General features: G+C 39.8%; 1 protein-coding gene across 2 annotated transcripts in view; it reads left to right on the top strand.

The window, feature by feature from the left end:
* Positions 1 to 25,119, top strand: part of LOC129188921 (phospholipid phosphatase 2-like) — a 36,925-nt gene extending 11,806 nt beyond the window's left edge. Inside the window, exons 2-7 of one of the 2 annotated variants that reach the window (XR_008572713.1) lie at positions 10,617 to 10,768; positions 10,853 to 11,115; positions 11,184 to 11,241; positions 14,335 to 14,511; positions 15,844 to 21,850; positions 21,984 to 25,119. Coding sequence is in view for 1 of the 2 variants with exons in the window: in XM_054790067.1 (XP_054646042.1) it covers positions 10,617 to 10,768; positions 10,853 to 11,115; positions 11,184 to 11,241; positions 14,335 to 14,511; positions 15,844 to 15,990 (797 nt within the window). In the remaining variant the exon portion in view is untranslated. Of the gene's footprint in view, positions 1 to 10,616; positions 10,769 to 10,852; positions 11,116 to 11,183; positions 11,242 to 14,334; positions 14,512 to 15,843 lie in introns of both variants that reach the window. The other variant, XM_054790067.1, reaches the window with a different exon arrangement.
* Positions 25,120 to 25,621: the final 502 nt, after the last annotated feature.

The following is a 25,621-nucleotide window of genomic DNA, read 5'->3' as shown; positions in this document are numbered from 1 at the left end:
GAACCATGTTGTAGTCACTATGTATTCTTTACTTGCGTATCTTGCTTGCTGCTGTAACAAGTGAATTTCCCTGCTGTGGGATAAATAAAGTACAAATACAAATACAAATACAAATATCTGTGCAGGATGGGACAAAGTTACATGGTGCGTTCAAGGACCATCAAACAAAGTGGGACAAAACTTTGCTTGCATTAAACATGCAACAACTGTGTGATTTCTAACTGTGTTATTTTTGGGGTTGGTTTTTGGTTTGGTTTAGTTGATTTGAACATGAAGGTTACAACGGAATACATCTCATGAATCATCCTTTCACACTTCCACATGTCCAAAAGGAGTAGGAAGAAGCAAAGCTTATTTAATCCTACCCCCCATCCATTCTACATCTAGTACAGTACATGTAGTTCACTTCCTGCATTCCATGTCATGTTTTATATAATAATCAGAATAATAATAAATGTGTGTGTGTGTGTGTGTGTGTGTGTGTATATACACTGCTCAAAAAAATTAAAGGAACACTTGGAAAACACATCAGATCTAAACTGGGGGAAAAATGATGTTGAATATGTTTCCTGATAATAAGTGGGTGATGTATTAGTAACAAAATGATGCCACATCATTTGATAGAAATGAAAATGATCACGCTATCAAAGACATTGTCAGAACCTACGCTGGTGCAGTGGGACCTGGGTTCCTCCTGGTCCACGACAATGCCCGACCTCATGTGGCTAGTGTATGCAGGTAGTTCCTGGAGGATGAAGGAATTGATACCATTGACTGGCCCCCACGTTCACCTGACCTGAACCCAATAGAACACCTCTGGGACATTATGTTTAGGTCCATCCGGCGCCGCCAGGTTGCTCCTCAGACTGTCCAGGAGCTCATTGATGCCCTGGTCCAGATCTGGGAGGAGATCCCCCAGGACACCATCCGTAGTCTCATTAGGAGCATGCCCCCACGTTGTCAGGCATGCGTACAAGCACGTGGGGGCCACACAAACTACTGAGAATCATTTTGAGTTGCTACAATGACATTTTAGCTAAATGGACCAGTGTGCTGCATCATTTTTTCCACTTTCATTTTTGGGGTGTCTTTGATTTCCCCCCTCTATAGGGTGATCATTTTCATTTCTATCAAATGATGTGGCATCATTTTGTTACTAATACATCACCCACTTATTATCAGGAAACATATTCAAGATCATTTTTCCCCCAGTTTAGATCTGATGTGTTTTCCAAGTGTTCCTCTCATTGTTTTGAGCAGTGTATATATATATATACAGTATATATATACAGTATATATATATACACAATTTAATAATACTGATTGTATTGTTTATGAATGTGCTCATCTCTGTACATTGTTCTTTACTCAATCCGTTCCATAGTTTAATTCCACATATGGGAATGCTGTGGGTTGTCAGCGTAGTTCTGGCATATAAATGTTTTAAGTTTAATTTTCCTATAAGATCATATTTCTCCTCTCTGATTGAAAAATACTGTATGAGGTTTTTGGCTAACAAGTTATTAACTTTATGCATTATTCTAGCGGTTTGAAAGAATACCAAATCTGCAAATTTTAATACAGTAGTACCTCGCATAACATAAACCTCCTTTTACATAAATTCCACTGAACATAAAGAATTTAGATAAAGTTTTTGCTTCGTATTACGGAAGAAATTCCATATAACGTAAACTGTCTTTTTTTTTCAATCAACTTTATTAATGGCTTACTAATTACACTAACAGTGCATCAAAACATGGGCATTAAGAAATAACAGTTGGACAACAAAAACACATAAAATAAATCACACAGAAATCGAGATTTAAAGAAATAAAAACATAACAGAGAAGTGGTAAAAAGATAATAATAATAATAATAATAATAATAATAATAATTAAAGTAAGATACACCAGGGGACATGAGCAATGAAAATTCAATTGAATGAAGGATATTGAAGTGGGAGCACAGATTTACAGTCTTGATAGCTTTCTTGTTATTAGCAGAGGATATTAATTTACTGTATTGAAGTACAGCTTCAGTTCTTTCATGAAAACATAAAAAAGGGGTTTCACAAATTTAAAGTTGGTGCAAGTTTTTTTTTTGTTTTTTTTTTAAGTCTGTGCAAGTTCAGACTAACAGAGTACTGTACACTTGGTGACGCCTTTCAGTTTTATTCATTTACAGTAATCTTATTTATCCTTCTTCTTCTCCTTTGGGCTTTTCCCTTCAGGGGTCGCCACAGCCAATCAATTGCCTCCATCTAAGCCTGTCTTCTGCATCCTCTTCTCTCACACCAACTACCTTCATGTCCTCTTTCACTACATCCATAAACCTCCTCTTTGGTCTTCCTCTAGGCCTCCTGCCTGGCACTTCCAAACTCAGCATCCTTCTACCTATATATTCCCTATCTCTCCTCTGGACATGTCCAAACCATCTCAGTCTGGCCTCTCTGGCTTTATCTCCAAAACCTCTAACATGTGCTGTCCCTCTGATGTACTCATTCCTGATCCTATCCTTCCTGGTCTCTCCCAGAGAGAACCTCAGCATCTTCATCTCTTCTCCCTGTAAGCTCAGTCTTCCACTTGGGTCCCTCTCATTCCCACACATGTACTCTGTCTTACTGCGCTAACCTTCATGACAATGTCATCTGCAAACATCAGAGTCCATGGAGATTCCCGTCTAACCTCGTCTGTCAGTCTGTCCATCACCATAGCCAACAAGAAGGGGCTCAGAGCTGATCCCTGATGCAGTCCCACCTCCACCTTGAACTCCTCTGTCACACCTACAGCACACCTCACCACTGTCTTCCAGTCCTCATACATGTCCTGCACCGCTCTAACATACTTCTCTGCCACTCCAGACTTCCTCATACAATAGCACACTTCCTCTCTGGGCACCCTGTCATAAGCTTTCTCCACATCTACAAAAACACAATGCAGCTCCGTCTGGCCTTCTCTGTACTTCTCTATCAACATCCTCACAGCAAATACTGCCTCTGTAGTACTCTTTTTGGCATGAAACCATACTGCTGCTCACAAATGCTCACTTGTGTCCTTAGTCTAGCTTCAACTAGTCTTTCCCATAACTTCATTGTATGGCTCATCAGCTTTATTCCTCTGGAGTTGCCACAGCTCTGCACATCTCCCTTGTTCTTCAAAATGGCCACCAGCATTCTCCTCCATTCCTCAGGCATCTTTTCATCATCTAAGATCCTGTTGAACAACCCAGTCAGAAACAGTAATCTTATTTATTAGCTTATTTTATATTGGAATGTTACTCTACTATGTTTATGCTAACGTTTTCTTATATTTTCCCACCATATTTGTTGGACTTTGAATATTTTGAAGTGCCAAAGGGGTGAGTTTGGGAAGATCTTTGTATGTTGTCTATACTTGGCATTATGAATGATCATCACTAATATGTTTTGGAATTTCTTCTTCCAGTTTTGGTCCAATATTTACAAAGTAATGGTTAAACATTTCAACTACCTCCTTCATGTCATTCCTGTTAGTGTTTCCAACCATGAAATAGGGAGGATAGTCTGCTTTCTTAAAGTTGTTCTTTATAATACTATTTAAGATGCCCCAAGTTGCTCTCATCTTATTTCTGTTCTTATCAAGTACATGACTATAATATTCCCTCTTACATACTCTCAAGATGGTTGTTAGCTTATTTTTGTAAGACTTATGCTTTTGTTCTGCTTCTGTAGTCTGTTGGATGATGAATGTCCTGTATAATGTGTTCTTCTTCTTACAGGCGTTTTTTAGTCCTTTTGTCATCCATGGCTGCTGGTTTTTCTTTTGCTTCTTGGGCTTTTCTTGCCAGGGACAGTTCTTATGGTAGAGCTCCATATAAGTGCCAAGGAAGCTGTCATATGCTTCATCCACATCTGTTGCACTGTAGATACTCTCCCAACTTTGTTCTTCTAGATCTTTCCTGAAGGCACAGATGCTGTCCTCTGTACGCAGTCTTTGAAAAGTCTTTTTTGCCTCCGCCTGTTTTTTCTTCTAATGTTCATTGTAGATTGTGAACACTGGAAGATGATCACTGATGTCACTAATTAGCAGGCCACTGATGGTGTTGTTATCCAAGTCATTGGTGAATATATTATGGATGGGGGGGCACAGTGGTCTGGTATTCTACTTGCTCTGATGATTTTAGGATATAAACTCAAACTATACGTTGTATCTGTGAAGTCGTCTATTTCCTTGCACTTGTGTGAGTTCAAAAGGTCAATATTGAAGTCTCCACATATAAAAATAGTTATTGGACCTCCTGTATGTCTGTAAACGTTGTCTTAATCCAATCCTCAAACATTCCAATCTTTGACTTTGGAGTTCTGTACACACAACTTATTAACACATGTTTGCTTTTGTCTTTACAGATTTCAATTGTTGTACATTCTAAACCATAGATACGTACAGTATACGGCCACACCTCCTCCATTTGCATTGTTCCTGTTTGCACACGTCATTTCATATCCTTCCAGCTCGAAGTCCATTCCTTTGTTGGCATTGATCCAAGTTTCTGAGATTGCTTTTACTTTGAAAGGTTCTTTGAATTGATTCAAATATTGTTTAGTATTAGTAAAGTTAGCAGACATGCTTCTGCTGTTTATGTGGATGATGGATAACTTGTCGTCGTGGATGAAGATGTTGTTGTATTGCTCCTCCGTATAATAACGGCAGTCGTTTGTAATGTGAGAGAAAACATTTGAGTCGGGATCAATATCTTTTTTCATATCCAATTGTTTGTGATCTGTAAAGTAAAAAGTGTCCAATTGTAGATCTTGTAGCATATTATAGCTGTACTCTTCCATGTTGGGAGACCTCAATATCTTTCTAGGTCCTTGATGTCTTTGACAGCAAGAACTCTGGCCTCTGGTCCTCCATTTGCTTTGATGAAGATTTTGCAGTTTGCACTCCATGTTCCTTGGATCCGTCCTTGCTTCCTCGGATCACGTGCTTTCTTAGCCATCTCAGCGTTGCACTTTGTCAGGTGGTCATTCATGTAGACGTTTGTTCCTTTCAGCTTCCTTCCTTGTTTCAGCAAAGCAGCCTTAAATTTCCTATTAGTGAATTTGACGATGACGACGGGTGTAGTAGGTTCCTCCCATACAGTGGGATACAAGATAGACTGGATGTCTACCTCCTTTTAAAATAAAATAATGGCCCATTTTTACAAAATGTATATCCCCTTACGAAAAGAAAGTCGTAAATTTAAGAGAAGAAAGTCGTAAATCAATGAGAAAAAGTCGTAATATTACAAGAATCAAGTTGTAAATTAACGGTAACAAAGTCATATATTGACAAGAAAAAAGTCAAACACTTCTGAGAATAAAGTTGTAATTTGACAAGAAAAAAAGTTGTAATATTACAAGAATAAACTCGTCAATTTATGAAAATAGTCATAATTTTACGAGAAAAAGTTGGAATACGCTCCTGATCAACATCTTAAGAGCAGTTGAAAATGTCTGGAATGATCATTTTTCACATTTGGATCTTCATGAGGTTTTAAGTAGAGCTACAATATGCAAAAACAAGAAGGGGGGGTGAGACAAAACACATTTTTGAAAAAGTCATTTATTGAAAACAACAACAAAACTGAAATAGGCTGTCTATCAGCTGATCAAAAGTTTAGGACCACAGGCTATAAAAGCCCAAATGTGCTCCAAATGTTCCCACTGTCATGCCCTCCTGATGGTGAAGCTAAGAAGCTTTCTCTTTTCCACCGTGGTGGGATTGTGGAGCTGCAGAAGCAAGGCCGCTCGCAGTGTGCCATGGCTGCTGAGGTTGGGGGCAGGAAATCAGTCATTCTACGTTTTGGAAAGATCCTGAGCATTATGGAACTAAAAGGTCAAGTGGTAGACCCAAAAACATTACTGATTGGCTGTCCATCAAGACACAGGGCGGTCTTCCACCTACATGAAGGCCTCACTGGTGCCGACTGCAGCGCAATAACCATCAGACCATTTCTACCCGGCACAGTGGAGGGGGGTCCATCATGGTCTGGGGTGCTTTTTCATTCAGTGGAACACCGGAGCTTCAGGTGGTGCGGGGTCGTCAAACGGATACGGCGGGCATGCCTCATGACCGAAGGCCCTGGTCTGTGTGGTACCAGCTGGGTTCTTCAACAGGACAACGCTGCAGGTCACAATGCTGGCTTGACCAGGGACTTCTTCAGGGAGATCATCATCACTCTTTTGGAGCATCCTGCATGTTAAATCCCATAGAGAACATTTGGGGATGGATGGCAAGGGAAGCTTCTAAAAATGGCCATCACTTCCAGACAGTTGATGTCCTTGGTGAAGCCATCTTCACCACCACTTGGAGCAATGTTCCCACTAGCCTCCTGGAAACACTGGCATCAAGCATGCCCAAAGCCATCTATGAAGTGATGAACAAGAACGGTACTGAGTCCTACTGAGAACACTTTTTCTTCTGCTTCGGAGAGTTTTTGGTTCTTTTTTGAGCGATGGTCTTAAACTTTTGATCAGCTGATAAACAGCCTATTTCAGTTTAATTGTTGTTTTCAATAAATGGCTTTTTCAAAGTGTTTTTTGTCTCACCCCCCCTTCTTGTTTTGCATATTGTAGCTCTACTTAAAACCTCATGAAGATCCAAATGTGAAAAATTATAATTATAGCCATTTTTCAACTGCTCTTAAGATGTTGATCAGGAGCGTATTACAAGTTTGCTCTCGTAAATTTGCAGCTTGTTTTCTTGTTCGAATACAACTTTTTTTCTTTCAATATTTTGACTTTATTGTCGTAAAATTAGTTGTTTTTTTTATTTTCTATTTTAACTTTCTACTCGTAAATGTTCTTCCCGTAATGATGACTTTATTCCCAGAATATTTTGACTTTATTCTCATAACATTCTAACTTTTTCTGCAACCTTAATTAGTAGTTTTGTCTCTCATATTTCAACTTTATGCTACTGCAATGATTTGATTTAGCTTCATAACATTGCAACATTTTTCTGGTAAAATGATAACTTGTAGTTCAATTACAGCTTTTTTTCTTGTAATATTTTGACTTTATTCTCGTAAAACAAGAGCTGGCTTGTCCATTTCTTTCTTTTTGTACATTTCTTTCTGGTGATTCTAACTTTATTCCCATCATATTTTCACTTCTCGTAACATAACTTTTCCCGTAACCTAATTGTCCAGAAATTCCAATTTTATTTGTTGTTTTGTTTGTTTCTCAGAATATTACACCTTTTTTTTTTTTTTTTTTTTACAAAAAAACCAACAAAAAAAAACATTTTTTAATTTAATATTTTATTTTAATTTTTCCACATAATATAAAAAAAACATGATTGTAAACTGATGACTTTTCCATTTTTGCTTCTTTTTTTTTTTAGTTTTCTTGTTAATTTATATTATTTCATTTTTAAATATATATTTACAATGTTAATTCAAATTTTTATTCCTATTTTATTTTTCCTCATATTACATTTTCCTTGTAAACAGTTAATTTTCTTGTTAATTGATAATTATATACAGGGGCCGCACGGTGGTGTAGTGGTTAGCATGTTGGCCAACACAGTAACAGCCTGGAGATCGGGAAGACCTGGGTTCGATTCTCACTTGGGCATTTCTGTGTGGAGTTTGCATGTTCTCCCCGTGTGTGTGTGGGTTTTCTCCGGGTACTCCGGCTTCCTCCCACATTCCAAAAACATGCATGTTAGGTTAATTGGTGACTCTAAATTGTCCATAGGTATGAATGTGAGTGTGAATGGTTGTTTGTCTATATGTGCCCTGCCATTGGCTGGCGACCAGTCCAGGGTGTACCCCGCCTGTCACCCGAAGTCAGCTGGGATAGGCTCCAGCATGCCCCCTGGTGTGTCCCTGGTACCTGGTGTGTCCCTGGTACCTGGCGTGTTCCTGGTACCTGGTGTGTCCCTGGTACCTGGTGTGTTCCTGGTAGCTGGTGTGTCCCTGGTACCTGGTGTGTTTGTGGATGAGTCAGTGTGTAGTTTTGTGTTTTCACGAGGCTGTCTCCATCTTAGCGGCGTGAGGGTGGGGCTCGTTGGCCTCAGCTCGGTCCAACATCCTCTTGTTTATTTGTCTTTGGTCTCGCTCTTGTGGACTCCGGTCTTCAGTCATTTCATGCACGCGGCTTCTTGAACGAACAGAAATGTGATCCTAATGGCCAGCAGGCTGTGATTAGTGCGTGGCTGGACGCCATTTCCACGGACGCCCGTGTGCCTCTCGTGCGTCGTGATCCGTCCACACTCACCAGACACTTCATTAGGTACACCTGCGCTAATGGCTTCATGCTCCGTTGATTTGAAGCGAAGAGAAATGTTTATTATTCCTAAATACATGCGAGGGGGTCACGCACGCGTTTTGTCGCGGTGAAAACTTTTACGCCGGGTTGGAACTCTAACACGAATCTGAGATTTCCAGAAGAAATTTGCAAATTTGACCGTAAAGTTTGACAAAATTAACAAGAAAAAAAGTCATCAATTTTACGAGAATAAAGTCGGAAATTTATGAAAAAGTCGTAATATTACGAGAATGAAGTTATAAATTTATGAAAAAAATTCATAATATTACAAGAAAAAAGTCATATTAGAATAAAGTAGTACATTTACAAGGAAAAAAGTCGTAATATTACGAGAATAAAGTCATAAATTTATAAGAAAAAAGTCTTACATTTACGAGAATAAAGTTGGAAATTTACAAGAAAAAGTCGTCAATTTCCAACTGTAGTCTCCTAAATTTGTGACAAATTTATGACAAAAAAAGTCGCAATATTTCAAGAATAAAGTTGTAAATTTACAAGACAGAAGTTGTACATTTATGAAAGTCCGAAATTTACGAGAAAAAGTAGTAATATTACGAGAATAAAGTCTTCGATTTAAGAGGAAAAAAGTCTTACATTTACAAGAATACAGTTGGAAATTACGAGAAAAAGTCCTAATATACGAGAATAAAGTTGTAAATTTATGAGAAAAAAAGGGTTTTTTTCTCGTAAATTTCCAACTTAATTCTCGTAAATTCACAAGAGAAAAAAGTCGTAATATTACAAGAATTTTAAAAAACTCATAAATTTACTAGAGAAAAGTCATAAATGTATGACAAAAAAGTCGTAATATCATAAAATAAAGTCGTAAATTTACAAGAAAAAAGTGATATTACGAGAATAAGGTCTTACATTTACGTCAAAAAAGTTGTAATATTACGGGAATAAAGTCGTAAATTTATGAGAAAAAAGTCATATTACAAGAATAAGGTCGTACATTTATGACAAAAGTCGTACATTTCCGACTTTTGTCTCGTAAATTTATGACAAAAAAGTAGCAATATTACAAGAGTAAACTTTAAATTTACAAGAAAGATTTCGTACATTACGAGAATAAAGTCGTACAATTACGAGAATAAAAGCTGGAAAATTACAAAAATAAAGTACATTTCCTAGAATAAGGTCGAAAGCTTACAAGAAAAAAGTTTGTAATATTACGAGAATAAGGTCGTACATTTACACCAAAAAAAGTCATAATATCACAAGAATAATGTTGTAAATTTATAAGAAAAAAAAGTTGGAAATTTCCGAGAATAAAGTCGTAAATTTACAAGAAAAAAGTTGTAAATTTATGACAAAAAAGCCGTAATGTTACGAGAATAAGATCGTACATTTACGACAAAAATATTCTGACTTTTTTCTTGTAAATTTCTTATGCTTTTCCCCTACATGTGCATCTTTATTGTGGTAAATGTACCACTTTTGTTCCTGTAAATTTACGACTTTATTCTGAAAATCAGCGATTTTCTTTCTTTTTTCCAATGCTATCCCGGGTAAAAAGTTAGCCTGCCGGCGTGTGCACGTGCCACAGTGACTGACTGCTGCAGAAGATTTGGGATTGGACAAAAAGGATGCTTGCGATCCAGTCCTGGTTGGAGGATTCTGCAGACTGTAGCAGCTTTTTGGTCCAAAGTCACGGCGCTCAAGAGGAGATGTTTATTTTTCACGTGCATTTGTGTCTTCTTCTTGTGTGATGATTGACTTTTTATGGATGATTTCCTCACAAGGCTTGTGGCTTGTATTTTCTTGCATTCTTGTAACTTCAATCACTGTAACATGAAAAATACTACATAACAGCCTCGCTCTAAATTCCTACATTCCTTGGCTATGAAACATATCATGGAAGGGTTTGAATGACTTAAAGAATGCTAGCATGGTAACATGAGCATGCTAACACCTAGCATAATAGGACAAAGTCTTTGTGCCTACCTCAGAAAATCCTTAAAATGTTAACATGCTAACAGTAGTATGCTAGCACCTGGCATGATAACGCTGTCTGCTTAAGTTTATATTCATGAAAATCACAAAAATGCTAGTATGTTCATGTTTGCATGCTAATATGCAAAGGTTAAGATGCTAACACCTAGTATAATGCTCCTATGCTAATATTAGCACCTAGCATTATAGTGCTAAGTGGTCATAGAAGTGTCTACCCATGAATACAGCTAAAAATGCTACTATGCTAATGTTAGCATGCTAGACCTTGAGTAGTTCACAGTGTGATTGTAATCGATATGAATGTCGACGATGCGGCCTGACGAGGAAGTGCAGCCGTACCGATTGACGCTTTGGTGTTTTGCTACAGCGGCGCTGCCCTTCATCGTCCTGACCGTCGTCTTCAAGCCGTACCAGAGGGGGGTGTACTGCGACGACGAGAGCATCATGTACCCGCTCAAGCCGGACACCATAAGCCACAGCATGCTGGCCGCCGTCACCATCTCCTGCACGGTGGTCATTGTACGCTTTCAAGGAGATACAAGGAGATTAGAGAAATGCACTAAAATAAGGTAAAACCCGCCACCGTGTGCTTCTCGCACTCAGGTCTCTTCCGGAGAGGCTTACCTGGTGTACAGCAAGAGGATTTACTCCAATTCCGACTTCAACCAGTATGTGGCGGCGCTCTACAAGGTCGTGGGCACCTTCCTGTTTGGAGCCGCCGTCAGCCAGTCGCTCACCGACCTCGCCAAGTTCACCATCGGCCGCCCGAGGCCCAACTTCATGGCGGTGTGCGCGCCCAAGGTGTGCATGGGCTACATGCGGCAAATCAACTGCACGGGCGACCCGCTGGACGTGACGGAGTCGAGGTAAGCTGACGAAGGGGCGGGTGGCACCGACGCAGACGGAACAGATCCAATCATGTCTTCTTTTGCAGGTTGTCCTTCTACTCGGGCCACTCGTCCTTTGGCATGTACTGCATGCTCTTCCTGGCGGTAAGCACGACATACGCTATCACGCGCTAGCTGCCACTCGGGGACTCCACTGCTTGGTAGAGATGGGGCAATGCCAGGAAACACTCACACCACAGTATTGTACTCTAACGAGAAAATATGAGAATAAAGTCAAAGTGTTTGGATTCTAACTAGTAAAAACAATGCACTTGTACAAAATAAAGTCCAAATATTTAGAGAAAAAAATTGTATTCTAACGATGAAAAAAAATTGCAATTTTATGCAAATAAAGTCAAAATATGTAGAGAAAAAAATGTATTTTAACGAGAAAAAAATTGCAATTTTACAAGAATGAAGTCCAAAATAAACTCTTAATATTATGACAAAAAAATAATGTCATTTTAGTAGCATAGCTTTGAAACATTAAAGAAGGAATATTAAAGAAAAATCATTTTAAAGTCGTTGTACTTTTTGGAAAATGACATTGCAGAGTAATGAATTGGACTTTTTCTTTTTTAAACAACAGAAGAAGTGGAAAAAAACAGCAGTCATTTCACAAGAATAAAGGCAAACATATGAAGAGAACGATGATGCCACTTTAGTAGCATCAAGTTGAAAATGTTATTTTTTTTTTAAGTCTTGATATTAAGAGGAAAAAACAAAACGATAAATAAAGTTGTCATTTTTGGAAATTTTCACTGCAGAAAAAGCTCTAATGTATAAATATGATGGGAATAAAGTCATAATAAGAACATTTACAAGAAGAAAGATGGAATAGTTGGGGAAAAACATTCATTTTACCAGAATAAAGTCCAAATATTTAGAGAAAAATGGTATTGTAACGAGAAAAAAATGTGCAATTTTACGAGAATGAAGTCAAAATATTTCTAGAGAAAAAAAATGGAGAAAAAACCTGCAATTTTACAGAATGAAGTCATAATGTAGGGAGAAAAAATTGTATTCCATCGAGGAAACAAATGTGATTTTACGAGAATAAACTGGTATATTACGAGGAAAACTAATTTGAGTCATTTTAGTCGCATAGCTTTGAAAAGGTGTAATATTCTGAGAAACCAACAAAACAAGCGTTTTCAAGCAAAGGCCACGGCTTTTCTTCTTCAGAAATCTTTTTTTTTTTTTGTCTACTGACAAAAAACAACACAATAAAAAGCGGCCAAAGTTTATAAAATAAAAAATGGGAACTAAGACGAGGACCACCTGTGTATGGTTGCACTTTCTGATGTTACAGTCTACTTGCACTGGGGCCAAGCCCAGTAGACGCGGTGGGACAACAAACCATACTAGCATGCCACGACTTCGCAGACCTTCATGCTTCATGCTGGGGAGGCCAAAAGCCTTAAAAGGCGATAAGTTGAGCAGGAAGAATGTGGAAGTTGTCACAGTGACCTGCTGCTTCCTTCTTTCCCAGCAATCATGAAAAAGAAGACAAAACGACATTTAATGCGTCAATCCTTCCGCACACACACACACACACACACACACACACACACACACACACACACACACACACACACACACCAAGGCTGCAAGAGGCCAAGCAAAGCATGTGGTCACCAGCGAGCTGTCCTTGCTTCTCGTGGACGTGTGGAGGTGTGATGCCAAGCTCGGCGCCTTGACCGGCAGACCTGCAAACTCCTCCACTGCCAAGTTTTTATCCGAGGTGCTTAGATCGCCTCATGGGCCAAGACTGGATTATTACCCGTGAAAATTGGCTCGCGACACGCAGGTGTCTGGTAGCCTTCGTTCTCATTTAGCACCTGAAGAAGAAAGAACGCATGCGCATACAGTCGGTCCGCCATCTGCCGCTTTCCAAGGCTCATGTAGACTTACGACGAAGTGGAATTACTTCTGGGAGACATTTTGGAGAATAAGACAACCAAATATCATGTCCGTCACATCCATGGAATATTCAGATTTGATTTTAAAATCAAGCTGAATAAGTCACAAAGCATCTCAATAGTCAAGGAGAGCTTAAGGACGTGAGGTTCTGCGTTGGTGACGACCCAATACCGATGGTGTCAGGAAAAGCCATGAAAAGCCGGGGCAGATGGTGCAATGCAAGCCTCAGGGACAAAGACCAGGTGCAGGGGCTACGGCAGGACATCACCACCAGTCTGGACACCATCAACAAGACTGCTGCCAGGGAAGCCCAAACTCTGGTGCCGACAATTTGGACTTCTCCATTCTCGATCCGTCGGGCGGGGAAGTTTTTTGGTCCCAGGTCGGGACCCTACTACCCAGCTCATTGCCGCCCCACCCCCAGGCACTACTCTACCCACGATTGGGCATGGGACACCCTGATCAAAGGTACACCACCGATGATGTGTCCCATCCTTCCCATGGCTGAGATGAAGTTCCCACTCCACTCTCCAAATTTTCCAAAAACTGCAGCTTTAGTCATCGTTTTGTTTGTTTGTCATGAAACGACAACTGAAAAAAACATCTTTTTTCTTGAATTTTTCAACATTATGCTGCTAAAATGACGTTACCTTTCCTCATATTACAGCATTATTCTCGTAAAATTACAACACAACTTTTTTTCCTCTTAATATTAATTATGTATTATTATTATATTTTTATTATTATATTATTCTTGTAACATTATAACTTTTTTCTGCAATTTCTAATTAGCTGAATTTGCACAGTCCCTGATCCTTATTCTGGATGCATAGTACTCATTTATGGATGCATAGTACTCATAGTACTCATTTATGGATGCATAGTACTCATAGTACTCATTTATGGATGCATAGTACTCATTTATGGATGCATAGTACTCATAGTACTCATTTATGGATGCATAGTACTCATTTATGGATGCATAGTACTCATAGTACTCATTTATGGATGCATACTACTCATTTATGGATGCATAGTACTCATTTGTGGGTGCGTAGTACTCATTTGTGGGTGCGTAGTACTCATGTAACACGGCCAGTGGCTACAGACGTGATCCCACGTCAGAGAGCAGAAGTTGGGATTGATTGTCCACCCTGCCAGCGTTTGACAGACTAAACAGAAGGAGATTCCTACATCAACATGCTTCCTCCCTTGACCTCTCTACCGTCCCACCATCGAGCACGCTTCTCACACTAACTCCCCCCTCTGCTGCAGCTCTACGTGCAGGCCCGGCTGGTGGCCAAGTGGGCTAGACTCCTCCGGCCCACCATCCAGTTCTTCTTGGTGGCCTTCGCCGTGTACGTGGGCTACACGCGGGTCTCCGATTACAAGCACCACTGGAGCGACGTGCTGGTGGGGCTGCTGCAGGGAGCGCTGGTCGCCGCGCTCAACGTGAGTTCTCAAACACTTTGTGCCACGTGTTAAAGCTACGATAAGTAATAACTGGGCCTGACTTCACGTCAATGCTGCAGAAGCAGAATTCCATCAGGGTCGTTGCCGTGGAAACCCTGGATCTCTAATATTAGTGATTATATGCTAACAGTGGACCAGCCAGGACAAATGTGATATTGTTCCGTGACTCTATGTAACGTTTTTATTAATAAGGGTGTCACGGGACATGCGTCCTTTAAAAGTCCAACTCATCCTTGGGATTTTGTCCAATTGCTACCAAATTTGGGGTGTGTCTCCTGGACAGATGGCCAAAACTAAATTGGAAAACTTTGTCATGTTTGTCAGCGGGTGTGGGCGGAGCAAGGTGGCAAACTTTGTTGGATTTCCGTAAAGCATAAAGTTGAATAACATCACAAGATCACACAGCTGGACCAAAGCTCTTTGGGTGTGATGGACGTCCCGCCGTGTGGAGATGCTGCAGAAACATAAAGGATATACTAAATACTCCCAGACAGTACACACATGGAGTATTATTTGTGAAATCATTCGTTTGGGTGGGAAGTCAGCACATTTATATCTTGCCTTTATTTCTCTGTCTGGCTCCAGACAGGAAGTCAGTGGTAAGTGCGGGGAGAGGTGTGGCTTGATAGAAAGCCCCCCCCCCACCTCAGGCCTTACTTAGTCCCTCCCTCCTTCTGCCTTCATGCAGCTGCAACTCTTTATTGCTTGGACTGACACTTACTAGCCTCACTAGCACCCCCTCGTGGAAATTCCTCACAGGGGTATGTGTGCGTGTGCATGTGTGCGTGCATGCGTGTGCGTGCATGCATGTGCGTGTATCTGTGCATACGTGTGCGTGCGTGCGTGTGTGTGTGAATGCGCGTGTGCATGTGTGTTTGTGTGTGTGCATTTGTGAGTTTGTGCGTGTGCACGTGTGAGTGTGCATGTGTGTTTGTGTGTGTGCATTTGCGCAAATGTTGGGATGAGTTCCTTTCACCTCATTAGCCAGTATGCATATGAGACACCCCCCCCCCCACCTTTGACCTTCATGGTGCTGCATGCAATTAGATGTCCTCCAGGGCCTTGAGTTTTACAGCCTCTGTTTTCTGTGTGTTCCCCCTCAGGTGTGTGTGTGTGTGTGTGTGTGTGTGTGTGTGTGTGTGTGTGTGTGTGCGCGTGTGTGTGCGCGTGTGTGTGTGCGTGTGCGTGTGCGTGTGGGAGAGACCCGTCCAGACGTACTTCATCACACTTTCCAGGCTTGTTCGCCCCGCAGCAGCTCATATTGGTTTGCACGAAGGTCTTTGGCAAAAAATGTCCTCTCGCCCCTCGCAGGTGCGCTTCGTGTCTGACTTCTTTAAGAAGCGTTCGCCACGCCGCGGCAAGCCGGAGCACGCCCAAAGCGAGGAGCCCGAGAGGAAGCCCAGCCTTCAGTTTGTGGACTCGGAGCACGCCAACCATTACAACTGTCACCCGGTGTGATGAAGGCGTCCCTGCGCACCCCCAAACCTGTGTGAGACCCCCAGGCAGAGAGGCAGAGACAAACCCCGCCATGTTGAATGAAAGGCACGGAGTCTTTCGCTTGTCGCCTTGAGGCAACCACTGCCCCCCTCCCCCCTGCCCCCTCCATCTGTCCCCAAGACCACTAGACTGAATGAGGGGGCTGCTTGCACCTGGTGCCTCCTCTTTAGGGAGCGGAGCAAAAGAAGACGTCATTGTTGATGTTGAAGGCAACAATGGATAAGCTCAGCAGGCATGAAGCTATCATCACCCTCACGCAGCACATCCACACCAGCTAGCATAGCGTCTTTACGCTCAGCCTCAGACACTTCATTAGGTACACCTGACCTACGTAGATCATGACATCCTGTCCAAACAAGATGTATGCTTTCATGCTCCTTTTTTCACAATAATACTATACATGTAATATAATATAATATAATATATCATGTATACAATATGAAATACATACATTATGTAATACATACAACATGTAATACATACAACATGTAATACATACATTATGTAATACATACAACATGTAATACATACAATATGTAATACATACAACATGTAATACATACAATATGTAATACATACAACATGTAATACATACAACATGTAACACATACAACATGTAACACATACAACATGTAATACATACAATATGTAATACATACAACATGTAACACATACAACATGTAATACATACAACATGTAATACATACAACATGTAACACATACAACATGTAACACATACAACATGTAACACATACAACATGTAATACATACAACATGTAATACATACAATATGTAATACATACAACATGCCGGCCCTTTCTTCATATGAAGGACATTTCAAATACACAGTCGTTCCTCGTGGTTAATTGGTTCCAGACCCGAGCGCAGGTAGGCTTCATTCGTTTATCAATAAACAGAATATTTTCATCGTTCGAGCGTAGACAACCTGTTTATGACTTTCTAAATACGCTTCTATTACACACTACAGTAGGCATAATAAGAGAAAGACACATAAAACCTCTTTACGACCTTCTAAATGTGCTGTTTATCTTGATTAGAGCCCTCTAGACATGAAGTAACACCCCTATAGTCACCTTTACACTCCTATTATTCATTGAACTAAAAAACAACTTGCGCTTATCGTGTGCCAGACGGTCATGGCATGACGTAGCGATGATCTCCAGCAAATGGCATGCTGATATAACGGCACACATTGATTTACCGAGTCGAGGGAAAGTCTGGGAAAAGTCTGGAATTTGGAAATGTCCAATCCACAGGACAGTCGTCCCCTCACCACTTCGCACTTCCAATTTCACGGCGTCTCCCCATCACGGCGTTTCAAAATGTATGAATGAATGAATTATGCTGTTTTGTGGTTGAATGCGGCCTATTCCCTGTTTTTTTTAAATGCATATTTAAAGCAATTTATATGTAATTTGGGCCTAAATGAAACATTTGCAAGCATAACGATGGCTAAATGGAGTAAAATACAAATATAAGGCATTGAACGAGATTGTGGTGATGTGTAGTATTGTACACTGGTCACTAGGTGTCAGTAATGCTACACTGATGATGTAATACCCCCCACAGGAAGTAAAACGTGAACAAGAGTAAGGAACTCTCCCAATGCTAACATGGGTCCATATGAGTCCATATTATGTCCACTATATTGGGTAACAGGACTGTAAAGGTGACTATAGGGATGTTATGTCATGTCTAGAGGGCTCTAATCATGTTAAAAAAAAAAAAAAAAAGGGTATTTAGAAGGTTGTAAACTGGTTTTCTATGTCTTATTTTCTTTTATTATGTCCACTATATTGCATAATAGGAGTGTAAAGGTGGCTATAGGGGTGCTATTTCTTGTCTAGAGGGCTCTAATGTTAAAAAGAATATTTAGAAGGTTGTAAACAGGTTTTCTATGTCTTATTTTCTCTTATGATGTCTACTATATTGGGTAATATTAGTGTCAAGGTGGCTATAGGGGTGTTATTTCATGTCTAGAGGGCTCTAGTAATGTTAAAAAGCGTATTTAGAAGGTTGTAAACAGGTTTTCTATGCTCTAGCTACCAAAATATTCCATTCATAAGTAAGGAATCTTACTTGGCGTACTTATTACGGTCGGGTCTGGAACCAGTGCAGCACCATAAACGAGCGGCGAGGGTGTTGTGCGCCGCCCTTAAGGTCTGCTTCACTTGGTCAACTGTGCTCAAGTGTGATCAGGAAAAGTGCACAGGTGCCTAACCAGGAAGTGTGATGGGTTTTCTATGTCTATGGCGGCAGCAATACAGGAAGTTTAGCCCGGCCCTTGCCGGCCCGCATTTTAAAGCGCATGCAGAGCTAGATAAAGCTGCCGGAGGCTGACCCACTCATCATACTCCGAAAGCAGCTACAGCCATCCTTGCTCTATTGAGTACTGCTTCTTCCAGCAAGGTGGATTACTGCATGTACTGCATGTACTGCATACCACTACTACCACAGCAGTTGGAAGACATGTGGAACGTTGCCTTTTTCTATAAATCGAAGAGAATGAAACACATTTTTATTTTAAAACAAAACAAGAAACAGTTTTATTTATTCTAAATCAGGCGTGCACGATGATTAGGGCCCAATGTGAGGGGAGCTATGACGTCGTACTGATAAATGGCTCCGATGGCCAATGATTTAAAAAAAAACGCTCCAATGAGGCCAGCAAATGGTGAGCAAATCAAGCGCTCCTTTGTTCTCTTGCTTGTGATGTCGTAAAAGTGCAAAAGGTTTGCCAGAGATAGGCCTGTCACCATTGATCCAGCGATTTAAAAAAAAAAAAAAAAAAAAAAAAAAAAAGGCGATCGTTTTTGCCGGCCTCGATAAATTGACGTGCGTGCATTGGTGTTTGTATTCCTCGTCTCTCTCTACAACGGAGCCAACCCTCCTGTCGTCCCCTCCCCTTAGCAGCAGGTTAGCTTCGTGGGCCAGCGTACGCTAACATGAATGACGGCACAAAAGGGGAATGCCACAGCCCCGAAGTGGGAGTATTTCGGTTGAAAACCGAACTTCTGTGTCATGCTAATGCGACTCACAAAGGTAAACTACAATTGAGCACAGTGTAGTGCAGGGGTCACCAACGTGATGCCCGCGGGCACCAGGTAGCCCCCCACGACCACATGAGGCGCCCGCAAGCCTGCTTTTCATTCAGGTTTTCAGTTAATAATGTGAGAACACTAGAAAGAAAAGTATTGTGGAACATAAAATGTGAGTTGTGGATACCAGCATTTTGTGAATGTTCTGGTAAAACAAGCATATTTGATCTGTTTGGGTTGAAATAAGCTATGAAAATCATTTCTACAAAAATTAGTAGCTCGTGGCCATTTTCATTTTCTAAAAGTAGCTCTCACAAGGAAAAACGTTGGTGACCCCTGCTCTAGTGGTTCAAATGTGAATGACACCTCTCATGACAGCAAAAAAATTGGTTTAAAAAAAACGTTGTCGATGATGTCGATTATCGTCGATCATGTGTAGCAAACTATCCTCATTAGTTCCAGTCCTTCTTACCTCCAGGTGTGCACAAACTACACTTACATCTGCGTTTCCTAAAAGTGGATCGTTATCGGTGCCATATCGGTCTTGAGAAGCAGGAAGACATCGGTATCGGTTTGAAAAAAAGACCCCAGATATGTTGCATCTCTAATATCAATGAATGATTTTTATGAATGACTTTCTTTTTGTTGTGCAATCAGCCTGCTTGCCACTTTGAGACACTCCGTCTGAGAATACTGCCAAGGATGCGTGTGCGCTTTATCTCTTCTTTTACGTCCTTCCTTTTCTCCTTAGAGAATATTTTTGTGGGTTTTTTTCTGGCACGTGCGCGTGAAGACGTCACGTTCGCCGTCGAATGACGACGGAAGAGCTTCCGTGCTCATCTGTGCTCTTAAACCCGCGGAGACATTGCCACGTGTTCCCGGTGCGCCACCGCATCAGCGGAAGGATAGGACGACGGGTCCAACCCTGACCAGAGCTGCTGTGCTTTTGACCTTGGACAAGGACAAGGCCGAGGGGACAAACGGTTTCCTCACTCGTGTGAAAACGGCCGCTTGGGACGAGGCGAGCGCTCCGTTCTCACCTCCCAGCTCGTCACGCCGTACGTCCATCTAGCACCTTCTATTAACCGTTTATTGTGTCACCTTGGAAGGTTCGTCTTCTTTGCTTTTAGACTAGAAGGTTTTTATGGAATAAATATGACATCTGCATTCACTTGTGCTGTGTTGTCTTCGTGCGTCTACACGACATCGTCCCTCATCGCATCGCACGGCAAGTACAAGTCCAAGTATTATAACAAAAAAAAGAGAATAAAGTTTAGTTCATTTATGAATAGCTCACCTTCCCAAAACTGTACTGTACATGTCAAGAAAAATGTTTTCTTTTTCCAAGATTGACAAATTTGGAATTAAACTTGGAAAAACTAGGGGGAAAAAAATCATAATTAAAAAAGGATTTTATTATGGAATTCCTGTAATTTTTCAAGAAAAAAATTTTGACTCATTTTGCAAGAAATAATTATAAAATTAAAATAGTAAAAGAAATACTTTAATGAAAATAAAGTTGCAATTTTACAAAAAAAAATGCATCATAGAAGAATTTATGGCAATAAATCTGATAGTATATTATATTATTTGGGAATTTTCAAGAAAAAAGAGAAATAAATTACAATATTAAAAGGTTAAAAAAAGTACTTTCATGAAATTACATTGCAATTTTACACAAAAAGTTGCATCGTACAAGAATTGATGGCAATATGTCTGACGACACAAGAAAATTGTTGACATATTGCACGAAAAAATATGTATGATGGAAAAAAAGGAGCGTTAAAGTTGCAGTTTTACAACTTTGGGGGGAAAAAAAGTTGTAAATTATGAAAACGTGATCATTTTTCACGACATTCTGACCCCAGATCACCTTCCCTATGCTGCACATGCCAGGAAAACTGTTTAAATTTGTAATAAATCTTGAAAAACTAGAAAGTCATAATGGTTCCCCCCAAAAACGTCTTTTATTAGGCAATTCCACATTAAGTCGCAATTTTACCAAAAAAAAAGGTTCCATTGTACAAGAATTTAATTTAAAGTTGGACATTCTAACCAGCTCACCATCCTATGCTGTACAACATTTCATTTTTCCAAGATGAAATTTGAAACTAAACTTGAAAAACTAGAGAAAAAAAAATCTGCAACCAAAAAAAAATGTTATTAGGCAATTTGTAAAATTTTTCAAGAAAAAAAGTTGGACAACTTTTGCAAGAAATAAATTATAATATTGAAAGAGTAAAAAAAAAGTACAATTAAGTCGCAATTTTACATGAAAAAAGTTGCATCGTACAAGAATTGATGGCAATAAACCTGCGATTAAACAAGAAAAAAGTTATAAACAAATTATAGCAATAAAAGAGTACAAAAAAAGTATTTGTATGAAAATGAAGTTGCAAATAAAAAAACCTAAAACCTTACATCGTACAAAAAGCAAGAAATAAATTCTAATGTCCAAATTGTAAAAAAACCTGTTAGGTTCCTGTAGTTATCCCATAGCCTGCGCAGTGTGATGTAAGCAAAGAGTAATGGGAGTTTAAAAGTGACGATTGGGGTGTTTCATGTCTGCAGGGCTCTAATAATGTTTAAAAATGCATTGAGAAGGTCGAAAGAGGATTTCTATGCCTCATATGTTTTATTTTCTCTTATGTCTACTACTTGTATATTGGGTAATAGGAGTGTAAAGGTGACTATAGGGGTGTTATTTCATGTCTAGAGGGCTCTAATCATGTTAAAAAGTGTATTTAGAAGGTGGTAAACAGGTTTTCTATGTCTTATTTTTCTCTTATTATGTCTACTATATTGGGTAATAGGAGTGTAAAGGTGACTATGGAGGGTTATTTTATGTCTAGAGGGCTCTAATGTTAAAAAGCATATTTAGAAGGTGGTAAACAGGTTTTCTATGTCTTATTTTCTCTTATTATGTCTACTATATTGGGTAATCGGAGTGTAAAGGTGACTATAGGGGTGTTATTTCATGTCTGCGGGGCTCTAATAATTTTAACACCCATATTTAGAAAGTCATAAAGAGGTTTTCTATGCTCTAACTATGAAAACATTCTGTTTATTTTATAGCATTTGTGAGCTGAGGGGGCTTTTCTGCATTTCTTTCCAGCAAGGAGAGCCGTTGTCACCTCCGCCATCGCGAGCTCTGCCAGGGATTTCTATATTTCTATATTTAGTGTACACACGCACCTCTTTCCACCGTCGCGTCTTTATAGAGTGATGGTGAAAGTGGGGCTGGGGGGCACGTCTCACGTGGAATAGGAGAGGTCAACAAAGCTTGGCTGTGTTGCTGGTGCGCCTGGGAGACGGCCCAAGGTTCTGCTTCTGCTTCTAGCGATGCCATTCCACAGCGTGTGTGTCCGCATCCCCGCTAGCACTCAACCGTGCTCTGATCACGTCCATCCCTGCTTGCCACGTGCAGCCGTGCCATCGTATACTTCTTCTGGACTCTTCCCTGGAGAGCCAAAGTGAAAAGGAAAGGAGGATGAGTCACGTCCTCCGCCCTGAGCAGACGTCATGGATGCCAACAAGTGGGCGTGGCTCCTGGTCAGCCAACAGCAGCTTCCCACAGGTCACATGTTGAAAGCATCCATCCTGTCTTCAAAGTCTCCACAGAGCCTGAATGAGCGCACGCTTCTATTCTTGCACGGTCACATTCCTGTTTCTATCAACACTCGCTAATGGACAGGCGGGGGCGGGCAGGACAACTCTAGCACTCTAGCATGTACGCTTGTGGGCTACTTGCACTTTGTCACCGTCTCTCCAAAGGATAAAACAAAAAGCAAGCGAGTGAGACCTCTTTATGTGGCCCTCACATGTGGGGGCATCTTTACAGTCCTCAGGACAAAAACCTAGTCCACTTGGACCACAAAACTTCACTCACACCTTTAACGTTTACCTTTAACGTTTAACTCCCATCTTTGATGTTTACCTTTAACGTTTAACTCCCATCTTTAACCTTTAACTAACTTAACTCTTACCATTAATGTTTATCACCCATCTTTAATGTTTACCTTTAACGTTTAACTCCTATCTTTAACCTTTAACTAACTTAACTCTTACCATTAATGTTTATCACCCATCTTTAATGTTTACCTTTAACGTTTAACTCCTATCTTTAACCTTTAACTAACTTACCTCTTACCATTAATGTTTATCACCCATCTTTAACGTTTACCTTTAACGTTCACCGCCCATCTTTAATGTTTAACTCCCATCTTTGATGTTTACCTTTAACGTTTAACTCCCCCGGTGAGTCGTCAGGGAGAAGTGAGAGGCGTCATGAGGGTGTGCAGATGTGCAAGTGGAGTAAACATTGTCTCAACAGCTGTTTTCTCAGTGAAGAACGCTCACATCCTCATGTCTTCATGACGTTAGCTGCTATTTCAACTAAGAAGTGCTGATGTTACGTGAACGTGAACATGTTGATGTTCCACTAAACTCCCCGTAGATTACAATAACTACAATGATCAACATCAACATGTTATTGTGATTGAAAAAGAACAACTTTTGATTTACTTCATGTTTGTATTTTGATCACTGATGTAACTTGTTTTTTTTTACATGTAGATGTTCAAAATAATGTAAAACAAAATTAAGTAATAAAATAAATACAATGAAATAACGTAATACATCATGTTTAAAAATTATATAATAATAATAATAAATGTGAAAAAATCCGTTTTTAATTTTTTTGGCTTATTTCTATGTATTTGTTAATAAATATCTGTAGTATTATTTATACATGGTATATTATTTATATTATAAAGCAAATCTGTAAAAACCGTCATCTAAAGACTATTTTTAAATGTCTTTCATTGTATACCTTTTTGAGATCGTTTTATTTCTGTTTTTATTTTTATGTCAACTGATTAACGGTACTGATTAACTGTACTGTATTTGTTTACATTTGCAGATTCGAAATAAATAATTAAGGTAATATGCATCTCTAAATGATAAATATGTATTTTCGTTCATATAATGCTGTTTATGGCATTTTGAGACTTATGTATGTACTTGTATGTATTGAATAAGACATGTTTTTTGTGTTATTCATACACGATCTGTTATTTATATATGATGTTTAGAAATTACACAAGATAATACAAGTTCATATCATATTTATTGCTCAATCAATAATCAGATGGATGAATTATGTACCAGCCGAAGTTAGAAACTCGTCCACGGTGTAAGAGCAGTAAATAACGCAGGTCACATGACCAGGTCCTACTCCTGTGCTGAGCAAGTGAAAAAACACGTGACTTATAATAGTTATGTGTAAATGTGTTTGCATTCATGCTGCTCCCCACCATAAAACCTCCTATTAAAATTGTCCACTGAAGGTGAAAGCCAAGATTTCATTCGGTTTTATTGCCATAATTGCTGAGTTATTTCAGTCAACCTGGCCCTGAAGTCTTCATAAAGAGGGGAAAAAAAGCATGTGGCTAACATTCACATGGACCATAGCAGCACACAAACATGCACGTTCAATCATGAATGTGCTCCTTATTTACAAGACTCACGTCTCACACTGAGAAACAACATTTTTTAAATCACCTACATACCATGCAGTATTTTGGCGACGCCGTGTGGTGCTCGTCTGTAACTGCAGTCTCTTACTGGAAAATGGCGTCCCCCACACGAGTTTGTTCAGGTCGTCAAACTTGGACGAAATTTCTCGTTTGTTGAGCATATTGTTACGGTGCCCCTGAGGGGCCATGGAGGGAAAAAAATGATTAGTTAAAAAAAAAGACAAATTACTGCCAATTGTTTACATTTAGAGCATTGTACATCCGTGTTCAGAGCGGGTGTGTGCAGTCAAACTTCAAATTAAGAGCAGCTCATTGGTTTGATTTTCTTATACGACTCTTTACTTATAGGACAAGCAGTGCACACAAGTGAAAGAATGCCATGTATGGCTAATCAATGTATGTTTACGTTCCAGTGCCAGTACTCAAGTAGATGTTTCCAGCAACGCAAGCTAGGACCGGATGTTAGCATTTTATTTTCAAAAGAAGACCCAAATAATCATCACGGAATTGAAATCATGTTCTTGTTGTTACAGCATCACGTCATACCGCTACAATTGTGCAGTTAGGGATGCGCAAATGCTGAAGTTGGAAATCCAATGACGCATTTCCACCCTATTTTTGCATTGTGGAGGCAAGCTATGACCGGAAGTGTGTCCTGTAGCTTCATATAGTTTTGCGAGAATGCAAAAATGTGTCTTTTTTTAACCAATCATTCTTTTTCTCCATGTAAATATGCACATTAGCGCTCAGTAAGGTCATAAAATCTTACCTTTATCCATTCCCACATAGTATCAGCATTTAGGAGCAAATATGAGGTGAAAGAAAAAGGGTAAAAATACGCTAAAGTAGTCTATCTGTGCAGCTGGGACAAAGTATGATGATGCATTCAAGGACTGTCGAACATTAACCATGCAAAAACTGTGGGATTTCTAACCGTATATTATTTTTAAAACACAATAATAGGCCATATTATTCCACAATTGATGTCCCTTTACA

This window comes from Dunckerocampus dactyliophorus, chromosome 10, assembly GCF_027744805.1.
Source record: "Dunckerocampus dactyliophorus isolate RoL2022-P2 chromosome 10, RoL_Ddac_1.1, whole genome shotgun sequence".
NCBI lineage: Eukaryota > Metazoa > Chordata > Actinopteri > Syngnathiformes > Syngnathidae > Dunckerocampus > Dunckerocampus dactyliophorus.
Note: the sequence above shows the minus strand (reverse complement) of the source record. Positions and strands in the feature narration are given on the sequence as shown.